Source organism: Exophiala bonariae (assembly GCF_035927105.1).
Source record: "Exophiala bonariae strain CCFEE 5792 chromosome Unknown scaffold_2, whole genome shotgun sequence".
Lineage (NCBI taxonomy): Eukaryota > Fungi > Ascomycota > Eurotiomycetes > Chaetothyriales > Herpotrichiellaceae > Exophiala > Exophiala bonariae.
This window is the reverse complement of record NW_027042477.1, coordinates 575,887-589,139: the sequence shown is the minus strand read 5'-3', so window position 1 is coordinate 589,139 and position 13,253 is coordinate 575,887. Positions and strand designations below refer to the sequence as shown.

At 47.7% G+C, this 13,253-nt stretch overlaps 6 protein-coding genes across 6 annotated transcripts; 3 read left to right on the top strand and 3 right to left on the bottom strand.

Moving 5' to 3' along the window:
- Positions 1-183: 183 nt before the first annotated feature.
- LTR84_004722 (uncharacterized protein) lies at positions 184-1,295 on the bottom strand (the record flags this gene model as incomplete). The annotated part of the gene is made up of 5 exons (XM_064848297.1): positions 184-609; positions 661-742; positions 797-874; positions 930-1,071; positions 1,139-1,295. The coding sequence occupies 5 exons, from the start codon at positions 1,293-1,295 to the stop codon at positions 184-186; spliced, it is 885 nt and encodes a 294-aa protein (XP_064710921.1).
- Positions 1,296-1,962: 667 nt separating this feature from the next.
- LTR84_004721 (uncharacterized protein) lies at positions 1,963-3,707 on the top strand (the record flags this gene model as incomplete). Its single annotated transcript, XM_064848296.1, has 6 exons — positions 1,963-2,100; positions 2,156-2,407; positions 2,458-2,589; positions 2,636-2,954; positions 3,005-3,333; positions 3,381-3,707. 6 exons carry the CDS (start codon positions 1,963-1,965, stop codon positions 3,705-3,707), a joined length of 1,497 nt encoding a protein of 498 aa, XP_064710920.1.
- A 792-nt stretch (positions 3,708-4,499) lies between these two features.
- LTR84_004720 (uncharacterized protein) lies at positions 4,500-5,750 on the bottom strand (the record flags this gene model as incomplete). Its single annotated transcript, XM_064848295.1, has 4 exons — positions 4,500-4,816; positions 4,870-5,238; positions 5,287-5,580; positions 5,630-5,750. The coding sequence occupies 4 exons, from the start codon at positions 5,748-5,750 to the stop codon at positions 4,500-4,502; spliced, it is 1,101 nt and encodes a 366-aa protein (XP_064710919.1).
- A 1,195-nt stretch (positions 5,751-6,945) lies between these two features.
- Positions 6,946-8,010, top strand: LTR84_004719 (uncharacterized protein; the record flags this gene model as incomplete). The annotated part of the gene is made up of 1 exon (XM_064848294.1): positions 6,946-8,010. One exon carries the CDS (start codon positions 6,946-6,948, stop codon positions 8,008-8,010), a length of 1,065 nt encoding a protein of 354 aa, XP_064710918.1.
- Positions 8,011-8,910: 900 nt separating this feature from the next.
- On the top strand, positions 8,911-10,512 carry LTR84_004718 (uncharacterized protein; the record flags this gene model as incomplete). Its single annotated transcript, XM_064848293.1, has 1 exon — positions 8,911-10,512. The coding sequence occupies one exon, from the start codon at positions 8,911-8,913 to the stop codon at positions 10,510-10,512; it is 1,602 nt and encodes a 533-aa protein (XP_064710917.1).
- An 884-nt stretch (positions 10,513-11,396) lies between these two features.
- On the bottom strand, positions 11,397-12,975 carry LTR84_004717 (uncharacterized protein; the record flags this gene model as incomplete). The annotated part of the gene is made up of 7 exons (XM_064848292.1): positions 11,397-11,803; positions 11,861-12,123; positions 12,167-12,252; positions 12,302-12,361; positions 12,415-12,509; positions 12,558-12,825; positions 12,892-12,975. The coding sequence occupies 7 exons, from the start codon at positions 12,973-12,975 to the stop codon at positions 11,397-11,399; spliced, it is 1,263 nt and encodes a 420-aa protein (XP_064710916.1).
- Between the last annotated feature and the right edge of the window lie 278 nt (positions 12,976-13,253).

The following is a 13,253-nucleotide window of genomic DNA, read 5'->3' as shown; positions in this document are numbered from 1 at the left end:
CACCACAGATTGAAATTAAGCACCTATGGGCGACCGGGACCCGAGTTTCTTGTCCGTTATTGGCAAGAGTCTTTGATAGGGACATTGGGACAATACTACCTATTCTAGAAGCAAGTAGACCAGGTTGGCCAGGTACAATACTGATCTCCTCACCGCGCTCTTCACATAGCCATGCTGCGTCGATTACACTTCAATCCTCCCTCCAATAAGTCCTCCTGTTACAGGAATGTCAGCACCTGTTGTGTATGCAGCTCCAGAGGAGCTAAGTAGGTAAGCAACGGCTAGTGCGAGATCTTCTCTTTGGCCGATCCTACCGACTGGTGGCACTCGATTGAAGAGATCTGTTAAGTGTGCAAACTGCTTGGACATATCTGTAGAAATGAACCCCGGACTAATGCTATTAACCCGAATTCCATGAGGCGCTAACTCTACCGCTAGAGTCTTGGATACTAGCTTCACAGCAGCTTTTGACGCGCCGTATATGGACACTCGTTGGCCTGGTATGGCGCTATGAGCGGCGATAGAGGCGACTGTCACGATAGAACCGGGAACTTTTTGATCAATCATGCGCCTGGCAGCCGCTTGGGCTGTGAAATAAGTTCCCAGGAGCTATTCAGGTAAGCATTCACCCAGTGTTACACGACGGACGTGACAACTTACATTGATATCAAGAAGTTTTTTACTCTCCTCCCATGTGGTGTCGATGAAAGGTTTATCCAGGGCAATGCCGGCTGCTGTCACACTATTGTAGGTCAGCATATTTCTCTCCATTCTTTCACTACGAATAGATCATTACCAGTTATCTACTCGACCAAATTCTGCAACCACCTGATCGAAAGAGCTTTCGATATTTGACTGGCTAGTGATATCGGTTCTACCAGCCGTCAGCGTCAACTGTGCTCTATGTCCCTACAATAAGAAGCACGCACTTATAGTACTCGACCTTGACGTTGTAACGCGATTTCAGTACGTCACGCGACTTCTGAGGCTCAATGATGTCCAGAATTGCAATATCGCCACCCAAACTGGCGATTGCTTCTCCGAGGAAGAGACCGATTCCACGAGAGCCCCCTGATTTCAGAGTCAGACCAACTAGGCCTGTACGCGATTTTGTGCAGGATAACTCGATCAAACATACCTGTGATGACAGTAACGCGATTTCGCTGGGACAGTTGGGAAATCAGATCCAATTTCGCAACAGTTGTTTGGAAACATCTTGGGACAATTGTTGATCGGACGAGGCTACGAGTACCAGCTGTGGCCTTTAATTTCGGTGTCACTCGACGGGAGAACATAGTTATACCTGAGGCCGAGTAAGTACAGACTGATCTTGCTGGCGCAGGGAGTTGACGCCGCCGTCGTGCACCGAGGAGCGACCTGTGTCCCAGCCTGCTTGGTGTTGGTGATATTACGGCAACGAACATTGCTCTATCGACAGCGAGCGAAAGTACAGACAGCGCCCGAAACCTGGGGTCACATTCAGTGGTTAGTATGCGATTCTCTCCATCCCCCTTTAAGTTGCCTCTAATGGTGACGACATTTACTAGTTACTACTCATGGCTGTGCCATGCGAGCTAGCATGAGTCAATCGGATGCTTCTAATACGGCCGTAACATGACTCAAGACATTCAGAGTAATGCGAACGATGGTAAAGTTTCTTGGAAACAAAGGAAGAGAAGGTATGCATGACTAATGCCCATTCCTTCCAGCTAGTCTTGCGCTACCGTACCCCCTCGCTAGCTTAATCCCCACAAGTAAAAGCGTACAGGAATCTGGGGTATGGGGACTCCAAGAGTACCATCTTCACAGGCCAGGTTACCAGTATATTATGGGTCTCCCTTCCTTCACATCACACGATCTTCACAACAGCTTCATACCTGCACACTAGGTTGAATACAGTCATGCTATCGCTTCAGAGCATCAGGGGCCAAGCCCTCCATCGACTTCTCAGCTACTGCTGTTATGTGGTATGGAGCACCCAACCTTAGTGATATTATTACAGCTAATTTTTTGGCGCCGCAGTCATTCGCGCTATACGGCTATGATGCAGGTGTCCTTGGAGGAGTCCAGCACACGAAACCCTTCCTTAGTGCAATGAAAGTAAGGGGACGTCTGTAGTATTCATAGACGAGCTACTGATCCTTGGAACGCACAGAATCCTACCGGCGCGTATGTCATACCCATGATTGCCTCTTCTTATACCCTTGCGGCGGCAGTCTGTGCTCTGTTCGTCGCCTGCGTTGGCATGCCACTTGGAAGACGAAATTGTCTTCTCCTCGGGAATGGATTGGTCATCATTGGAGGCGCTCTACAAGCTGCGGCGTGGTCAGTCTCCCAGATGATTGTTGGCCGCGTGATCTGCGGCCTCGGTATTGGGTTCATTTCTTCCACCACGCCAACTTTTCTGGTGAGTTTGATTTGGCATCGCCCTAGAGCCTCTATCTAACATTTAATTAGGCCGAGATGTGTCTAGAGTCTGAGCAACGGGGTCCTGACGTTGCATCTATGTGTATATGGCTCGTCGGAGGTTGTGCTTTTGCTTACTGGGTCGACTTTGGGTTCACTCGCATGGATAATCAAGTCTCCTGGGTAGGTCGGACACTTTTAAGCAGATTAATACTGACTTGAATTGTAGAGGGTTCCGATTGGCCTACAAACTATCTTTGCTTTGGTATCAGGATCCGGGATCCTGCTACTCCCAGACACTCCGCGTTGGTACTTTGCGAGAAACAGGGATGACGAAGGTCTCAAAGTTTTGTCTCGCTTATACGATTTATCGATCGATCATGAGCAGGTCCAGGAGATGATGGAGACGATTCGCACGTCAATCAAGCTAGAAGAACAGGACGAGCATAGATTCAACTGGCTCGATCTCTTCTGGGATAGATCCGATCTCAAGGTTGGTCGACGTGTTCGAATTTCGTTTCTCATTCTTTCAATGCAGCAAATGATGGGTACGTGTCATATAATATAAACCGCGAATACAATACTAACCTCCCCCCAGGAATCAATCTGTCAGTATATTACAGCACCGTCATCTTCTCTCAAGTTGGTCTATCACCATTTCTATCGCAGCTGCTAGCGGCTATCATGAACACGCTATTCGCCACTGGGACTGTGTTTCTCCCCTTTACAATAGAGCGATTCGGTCGTCGAAACATCCTCATGTACTCGGCCGTTGGTCTTACTATTTGCATGGCCATATTCGTCGGAATGATCTCTCAAGCTAAACCAACGCTTGGTATGCAGTGGACAGCAGTCGCATTTGTTGTCATCTATAACTTTATCTTCGGATATGGTTGGATTGGCGTTTGCTGGCTGTATGGACCTGAGGTGAGTATCCTACACTTTTAATCTAGATACGTCTAACTTTCTCTCAGATTGCTCCGCTGAAGTTTCGCCACATTGGAGGTGCAGCCGGAGCCTTTGGTGAATGGCTATTTTCTTTCATCACCGTTTTCGCAGGTGGTATCGCGCTTGAGAAAATTGGATGGCGAATATGGATCTGGATGCTTTTGTCTTGTGCAGCAGCTGTGCCGTTCGTCTACTTTATGTGTCCCGAGACCACAGGGAAAAGCCTGGAAGAGATCGATTTGATATTTGCCACACAGTCGGTGAAAGACTCGAGACTGGCATCAGAATTGATCGCACACACCCACCACAAACAGGGAGAGACAGGAAGTATAATTCACGAGGAGAAAGTGTGAGTATCAAATAAGCTAAATTAAGAGCTTTCCATGTGTACCAGGTGAGCGAAGAGCCTGAGGGGGCGCAGAGAGATGTGTACGTTCGGCTCTGAAGGAGTCGCCAGGGCAGGAAAGTCAGCTGGTGAATGAGGTGGTATTGCTGGGACCGAGGCGCTACGTAGGGGAGGAGCCCAAAGTATACCAGATGGTACAGGTCAGGTGCTGTAAGGGCGACGCTATCAAGCGATTTTTGGGCTTGGACCGGCTTATTTGAGATATTTAACTACCTAGCAGAAACTAGATTGTCAACTCTTCTTCCAATCTTCCTGGAGTCGATCCCACTACTATATGCACCCATCAAAATTTCACCATATGTATGCTATCAAAACTTGAATATGGGAAGTGATCACACAGTTGTCTCACATTGAAGTCATGAATGGATGTCCACATTACTCAAATATCTCGTGCTCCGACCAATATTGCTTGATCAATTTCGAACGACTATGTTGGCTCCAGCGAAGAGATAGACGAGCCATTCTAGTGCCTACGATGGGATATTCAATGCTGGTCGAACACGACATACCACGACTGATACGAGGGAACTCACAGACGCTAAAGTGGCAGCGCAGCAATTTTGGACACCATGTAACGAGCATGGGATCTTATGCTTCGATGCGGATTTTCCAGAGCTTTGTCACTCTAGAAGAGCGACACAAAACAATAGTCTCCCCAGGTGTCGTTACGAAGCTCAAGCTACTAAGTGTAATCACCAAAATCTCTCTCCAGACCTAGATTTGGAGCAACATGGGAATATTATTGCATGTTGAAATCTACGACGACACGCCCAACAACCTGTCCTCTTTTCAACCTCTGTACAGCATCATTGAACTGCGACAGACCTACTACCGTAGGCTCCATGTTCAGCTTACCCCTTCTTGCAAACTCAAGCGTGGTATCAACGTCCGCCAGGCCACTGACCAGAGTACCCTTAATGCACGAATTTCGGAAGATGAGAGACGATGGGACAAGATCCACGTTGAATTTCCCAGTTGGGGGCAATCCAATACACATGACTACGCCGCCCACTGTGCAACCCAAATATTCAAGGGCCTTTGGGTACGCGGCAGCCGCTAGTACTGGTCAGATATCACGGTGATGTTGCCTAGAAGATGAGTAAACGTACCAGTAACAAAAACCCCATCAACACCCCCTTCAGTGAGTTCCAGGACAGCCCTGATCGGATCTTGCACTTTCTCGAAATCGATGAAATGTTCCGCACCCAGCGATATCGAAAGTAGACCTCTGTCGTCACCAGTATCGACCACAATCGGACGTAGACCCATCGCAGCCGCCAGTTGTACACCTTGGATGCCGACCCCTGAGCCTCCACCAATGAAAAGAGCCCATTGACCTGGCTTGAGATTCGACTCTTTGATAGAAGTATAAGCGGTTGATCCGGAGCACATGAGGGGTCCAGCAACGTAATCGCTGACACCCTCGGGGATGATGGTCGTATATCGTTCTGGCACGGCTATATATTGCTTGTAAGAGCCTGATAGCATGGGTTAATTCTGGCATAGAGCTATCTACGGAAGCTTACCGTCACAATGTAGTCCAGTCACGACAGCGTTCGCACAATATACCTCCTTCCCAGTTCGACACAGCTTACAGACGTGACAGACATCCAAATAAGGCTTAACGCCCGCTCGCTGACCTATGCGCAAACCCGTTACACGTTCACCCACTTTCACAATCACGCCAGCGCCTTCATGGCCAGCACACTTAGTACCGAAGGAAGACATCTTCGGCATTGTGGTCCAGTCATTCAGCATAAAGTGCACATCCGACATGCACAGTCCAGTCGCATTGAGTCTAAGAAGAACCTCATGTGGTTCTTTCGGGTTAGTCAAACAGAGATTGGATAAGGAAGGCTCAGTGCGAACTTATGACCGGTACTGGGAGCTGCTCAAGTTCGACATAGAACTCTGGCCCTTCATTCTTTACCACTGCCGCAACACACGTCTTGGGAATTTCGAAATTTGGGTTTGCCTCAAGGGAACCCATTGCGTTTTGGCGGGAGCGATGTTTACGGTTGCAATTCGTTAGATTGCAGTACACAGAGAGGCGGATTAGTGATTTTTCACAGTAGAACGATAGACTGCGTTCAATTTCGAACCATATACTACAAGGTAGCTGTGTAAATTTGACTACCGCTTAGCTGTGTCCATACTCAATCATTGTCTGTAGTGGATAAAAGTGTTGGACTGAGTCATGTTAACCTCCAATTCTCCTAGCACTTCGTACGCCGTAGATGATACCGACTCGGCGATAATGGGTGATCATGTCACTTGTGGAGATATCCAGTCGTAGAACGCACATACATGCTTCTCTAGGCCTCATAAACAAAGATTGGTGGTTTTGTACCATCAAAATTACTATAGTCTACCAGCATGATTTATATGACGGCGTCCATTGATTACGAACTTCACGATATTGTAGTCCGTGACTATGATCGAATTCGATAACTTCTGTTCACCATAGAAATTTGTATCCTACACACGGGAAATACATATACGGGCAAGGTATGGAGAAAAATACTTATTGTCGCCATTCTGATCACTAACTCTTAGTGTGGCGCTACTCGCTCTAGCTGATCCCGCGCGAGGCCACACAACCATGACTCATAACCTGCTATGGACGAACTGTTGCTCCATCAACCTGCGCAAGTGTCCATTTGTCATGCTACCCCTTAATATTGAAAATTTCCAACAGACAGGTGACAGGCCGTCCAGCGTATGCGAAGTGCATACCTCAAACCTCCATAGAACATGGCATACTGAGAGGAATATCGACTTGGTGACTGACTTTCTGCCGCTCCAGCTGCCGGTTCTACTTCGCTAACGGCCTTAGGATAGATGTGGTAATGACACAGCAGCACATTCCCATCTCGAGCCAAAGCATTCCTTGCTAACGGAAACGTTCACAAGTAGACTTTGGCGCGATAAAATCCCACTAGTGCCATGAGTAAGGAGCCACTTGTCGGGACTTTCCCAGGCACAGACACGATTTAGGCTGTGGTTAAATTCCCCCAATGATTTTCAAATCACAATGATTGCAGCATCTGCTAGCGTCAGAAGCAAAGGTATCGTGCGAAAATTCTCCTTTCTCCAAAGACCATATATTAGCGCTGCTTGATAGAGTCGGCTTGGCCTCAGACAACGAAAGTACCAGCTCAGCGTGCAAAACGGTCGAAAACATCATGTCGGCAACTCAGCATGCTTGGGCTGTCGTTGAACATGGCAAGCCTCTTCAAAAGATTGAGAAGCCAATCCCTGAACCGACAGGGACTGAGATCCTGATCAAGGTGACTCATTGCGGTGTCTGCCACTCCGATCTACATTTCCATGAAGGCTTTTACGAGAGGGGTGGCGGCAAGCGCGTTTACTTGAAAGATCGAGGTGCGACACTACCACGAGCACTCGGGCATGAGATCATTGGGACTGTGGTAAAACTTGGACCAAATGCGGAGCAGTTGTCCCTAGGGGCCAGCAGGATTGTCTATCCCTGGACTGGCTGCCAAAAGTGTCGGAGGTGTGAAGATGAGGACGATAATCTCTGTCTAGCTCAGCGAAATTGTGGAGTCCAAACCGATGGAGGATATGCACAATACTTGACGGTTCCGCATGCGAAATATCTAGTGGATTACGGTGATCTAGATCCTGCTGTCGCTTGCACCTTTGCTTGCTCTGGACTCACTGTCCTGAGCTCAATTCAGAAGATTATGCCTCTCCGTCTCCAAGACCCAATCTTACTTATCGGAGCAGGGGGGTTAGGTCTGGCCGGAATTACTCTGCTTCGAGCTTTGGGCTATGAGAAGATAATAAGTGCCGACATTTCTCTCGAGAAGAGGGAAATAGCTCTTGAGACCGGCGCTAGTGCTGTTGTAGACAGCAGTGGTGAGGACCCTGCTAAAGCTGCTATAGAAGTTGCGGGTGGTCCAATCTACGGAGTTTTAGACTTCGTCAACAACAAACAGACTGCCAACTTTGCTATTGGTGCGCTGGGTAAGGGTGGGAAGATGGTTGCTATAGGTCTGGCTGGGGGTGAAATCAATCTTTCTCTGGTCGATATGATATTCAAGTCGGTCACAATTGTGGGTAACATTACCGGAACACCTCGAAACCTTCGTGATGTCACTCAACTGGCAAAGGAAGGAAAACTCGCACCTGTCCCGGTGACCAGGATTCCATGGGACCAGGCAAATGAAGCACTGAATCAGCTTCGCGACGGTAAAGTTAGTGGCAGACTTATTTTGGTTCACTAGCAGAAAGCAAACCCCCTACAGGCCTTCGACTTAACCCCTTTAGCGGGTTGTATCAATTGAATGCATAATTTTTCTTTTTAGAGGCTGAAGAATCATCTCTTAAAGACTCTTCGAATTAAAACTTTGATATCGGCTCCTGTACGTTCTTTTCATCTACGTATACTGAGGCATTCAGCCCGCTCTCACACAGCCTCATCCCTTCGCCCTACCGAAGTATACTGCCTCGGCATTTTTCCCCAACAGCCTGCTAAATCAACGTCTTTTGTGACTCACTGAGGCTCTAATCGTGCGTCGCAAGCCGTTAATCCAGAGGCACATTTTCCATCAAGTAGCACAGTCTAGCCAAGCTGTCACTAAGCCAACAGGGCAATGCAATGGAAGGGGTCAAGTTTGTCAGATTCAGTCAACCAAAGCTGAAAATGTTTACAACGTCGAAATTTTCAGCCTATTTTGTTTTCTCGTTACACTTTGCCGATAGCTACTCGTATCATAAAACGAAAGCTCTAAGCTACGCTTAACATCTAATGCAGCTTAACATTTGCCTCTATGAACATACATTACTAAGTAGCACCAGCAATACGGCGAGTGCCACGGGTCGCATGAGTAATGTCGATTAGTTTACTAGGATAGTCAGCCAGTACTTGACAAGACATCCCGTCTTCAAGCTCAGCTCCTCGTGCAGTAAGGTGGGTCAATTACTCATGTCACCTGTCACATCAGGCATCTCTGGTCCCCAATAGTCTAGATAGTACACGTCGGGATTGCACTTCTCGCAAAACTCAAAACCTATTTGGCATTAACTCAGGCTACCACAACGCTATAAGGACCGAAGGTCTGGAAACTTCAATTGTTGAAGCCAGCAATAACTGGGGTTATCAAACAGTTGTGTTGCATCAAATCATGCACACAAGTGTGAAGTCACATGAGCCCAGGGCGATTGTCATCGGCAGTGGTGTTGCAGGAATCGCTCTCGCTGCGCGTCTTCGGAGCACTCTCGGCTTCAAGAATTTCATTATCTACGAACGAGAGGCTGAATTGGGCGGCACCTGGTTCCTGAACACATATCCTGGAGTTGGGTGTGATGTCGACTCTCATCTTTACTCTTTTTCGTTCAATCTAAATCCAAACTGGTCCCAGAGATTCGCCAACCAACCCGAAATTCTTGAGTATTTGCAATCAACTGCGACTAAGTTTGGAATTCGCCCACACATTCGCTTCGGAATAGAGGTAATCGAAGCCTCATGGAATGAAAGTCGTCAGCTATGGCAGGTGCAACTACGGAACGTCAGCAGCGGTCATATCTTCTCAAGAGAAGCAGAGATACTTGTATCATGTGTGGGATCCATATCGATCCCGAAAGACTGCAGTATCCCAAACTACGAGCAGTACACTGGCAAGATCTGGCATTCAGCTCGCTGGGATCATACCGAGAGCATAGCAGGAAAGAGCGTCGCGGTGATAGGTAACGGCTGTTCTGCTGCACAGCTAGTCCCCCATGTGGTTCGTGATGCAGCGAAAGTTGTCCAATTCCAGCGGTCGCCGCAATGGATCAACGCAAGACCGAACAGTCAATTCAGTAAACTTCAGAAGTTCCTCTTCCGCCATTTGCCGTTTGTCATGCGACTATATCGATTTACGTTGTGGAAAAGGACCGACTCCTTACATCAGCTCTATACTTCGACCAGTCCATCCGCTGTCCAGGCGAGAGTCGAGGCCACTAGAGAAGCAGTTAGCTATATGGAAGAGACTGCACCAAAGAAGTACCACGATATACTGATCCCAAAATTCCCTTTGGGATGTAAGCGGCGGATATTTGATCCTGGATATCTCGAAGCCTTACATAGTCCCAAGATCGAATTGACATCAGAACCCATCGTCGCCTTCACGGAAAAGGGGCTCAAGACTAGCAAAAGAGATCTCAATTTCGATGTCGTGGTCCTCAGTACTGGCTTCAAAATCCAGGAATTCCTGTCACCCATCAAGCTCACTGGCAAAAGCAACATTACACTCAACGAGCATTGGGCATCTACGAGCGGTGCTCAAGCTTACAAAGCGACTTTTGTTACCGGCTTTCCCAACTTCGGCATCATCTTCGGACCTAATGCATTTCCAGCACATAATTCGGTCATCTATACGAATGAAGTTCAAGTTGAGTATGTGATCAAAAGCCTCTTTCGTCCCATAATCAAAGGCTCCTTCTCTGTGCTAGAAGTCAAGGAGGCAGCAGAGCATCGCGACGCTACAGACATACAAAATCAGTTGCAGAAAATGGTCTGGAGTAGTGGATGCTCAAACTGGAACCTGGACGCTTCCGGTAGAAATACTACAAACTATCACGATGAGACGTGGAAATTTTGGTACCGGCTGTGGTGGCCTGCATGGGAGGATTTCGATCTTTCGGGTGGAAAAGGAGCGTCATTACCCTGGAGGCCCGAGTGGAAGATTGCAGGCACTGCCATTGCACTAGCGGCGTCAATAATCTCAGCTTTTCATTCATTCTAATCTCGTCATGGAAGGTGGTGGAAGAAGACGTTGAGACCAGGTGATTTGAAGTTCTTTGATTGGACAGAGTGGTTTCTCGTCATCGCGCCGTGGCCGAGACAGCGTAACATACTAAGTACATAGATGGGTAAATCAAGCTTGTGATGAATTCCTCCGGGATCACCATGTGACCCGCTCAACTGTTGACATTCAGTGTCTTGCCGGGTTGTAACCCCTTGATGCTGTCACTTCCATAGTCCTGGTGCAGCTACGATCCGCAAACAGTGCGGGCAGATTTCCGTGTCAAATGGAGAGTTTAGTGACCCATCTGGCATCCAGATCACCATTTGAGGCACTTAGAGACGAAGTCACATAGCTCATGTGCAGTGGTGAAGTAGATGAATCCATTAGATAAAATCTGTCGCTAAAATACTATTTTACCATTCTAAAACTACTCCAGTACTTAGTGTCTGTCTGTCTATCTATCTCTCTATCTCTCAGTACTTAGTACCAAATGAAGCCTCCAGAACTACTGGCTACCCACAACTCTTGTTCGCCGTATCTGGTATCTCATTGTGTTCGGGAGGCGCTATTGAGCCCGTTTTAGAGCAACCTCCTGCATGGTCCAGTCTCGCAAAACTTAGTTCTATATCATTCCTCTCGGCATCAGTCAAGAATATATAGTCAATCTCTTCCAAAGTCTTATTGGCGGTCTGTCATCGTGTCAGTACATGCGTAATTTGGAAGCCGCTCGGGATTGTGCTACCTCTGGCAGGAAGAAGTAGACAAAAGGAATGGATAGCACAAGCATTGCGCAGAATAAGATATATATCTTCCATCCGGTGTTTTCGATCGCTGCAGGCGTCATGATCACAATGACCTGCTCTAGCATTCAGCCAGTGTAATTATTTCCACGGCTTGAAGTCACGGATGGCACTTACAAACGTCCAAAGCCATTCAGAGAAAGGACCTAGAGCTCCGCCAATATGGCGTACCTCGAGAGGCGTAATCTCTGCAGCATAAAGCCAAGGCATAGAGTTCCATGACAGACCAAAAGAGATCTCGTAGACAAATAGCATTGCCAGTGCCAGGCGATTCATCGCAACAGTGTCGAGAGCGATGCCGATGGTGAAGAGAATCATCGAAAGCGACAACGCAACTGATCCCCACATCATTGTGCGCCGGCGGCCGTACCTGTCGAGCGTGTAGATCGGTGGTAGGGTACCAAGCCAGAATGCGATCTGCACGAAGCCGGCGACAAGACTGCTGGTGTCCCTGGATAGACCGACATTGACTTCGAGAACAATAGTCACTGTATTGCATCAGTTACTTTCCGTTTGATATATTGTATTGATTTAGACACTCTTACCATAGAATGCAATCACGTTGATGCCTGTGAACATTTGCATAAAATAGATCATAAAGCTGAGAATCAGACGCCGTGTCATCTTTACGGGAGACCTATCGTTGATCAAGGTTTTCAGAGCGATTGGGCCATTGTCATGCTCAAGTCTCAGCGCCTCTTCCATCTGCGTTTTGATATCTTGCACAACGGCATCGTCAATACTTGTGTCCATCAGTCGAGCCAGGACGTCAACAGCTTCTTCTTTTCGGCCATGGGAGTAAAGCCACCTGACCGTGTTAGTGTTTTCGTCTGATAGCACCAGCTACTCACCGAGGGGTATCAGGAAGAAATGGCAGCGTCGCGAGTGTGATTAAGGCGAATACAATTTGAAACCCCACTGGAAAACGCCACACTATCTGGATAACGGTTAGGCATGCGATGCTGAGCGAGTAGTGACAGCCTTACACCACCACTAAGCGTGCGAACGCTAGCATAATCGAGCCAGTAAGCGAGTACCGTTCCGAACTAAGGGGAAAGTAAGTATAAATTTGAAGTAAATGCGATGCTTAGTAGCTCACAATGACGACGGAGAGCTGTATTGCAATCATAGACCCTCGTCTATTTAGTTTCGAAGTCTCGGCGACATACACTGGAATCGTCGAGGTATTTATTCCTAGCTAGGTTAACTCAGTGCCGCGCAGACTGTGCGTCCGTGCCATACCGTTGCCGACACCAGTAACTAGGCGGCCTACAATCATCTGTGATGCTCCAAAGGAGGAGGTCTGGATAGCAGCGCCAACGACCATGATCAGACAACCGATGAGTATACTTCGTTTTCGGCCGAGGATATTGCCCCATGTAGCAGAGACGATACATCCTGCTAAGCAGCCGATATTGTAAAGAGCAACGATAGTGCCTAGAAATCCAGGTGATGGATTCCCCAGAGCATTGAGCAGACTGGGCTGAGTTACCAGACCACCAAGGACACCCTATGTGATCGTTAACATGTTAACACGACTTACTTAGTACTCCTCCAGGATGTTGAAGCTACCTACCTGATCATAGCCAAAGAGCAGGTAGCATGAAGCACAGCTTAGCGTTATGGCCCAGACTAACGCCGAGCCCCGCAAGGGAGCCATCGGTATCGAGATCATGTGAATAGATGTGGAAAACTGCTCGTGGCGACACTGTTGGGACACCTTGAAGGCTGTGTATTTAGTAATAACTCAGTGTTCTTATCCTACAAAGATTGTACTTAGTAGTTAGTATTGAACTCTTAAGATGAAAATGATCGAGCGAATACAAAACTATCCTAGAACAGAGGCCTGACCTACATTATAAAGTTATGTAAGCTCGTACTACTTTCTCTTTCTAACTTAATTGATGCGCAATTACTGTAGGATCCCCCGTACACGAT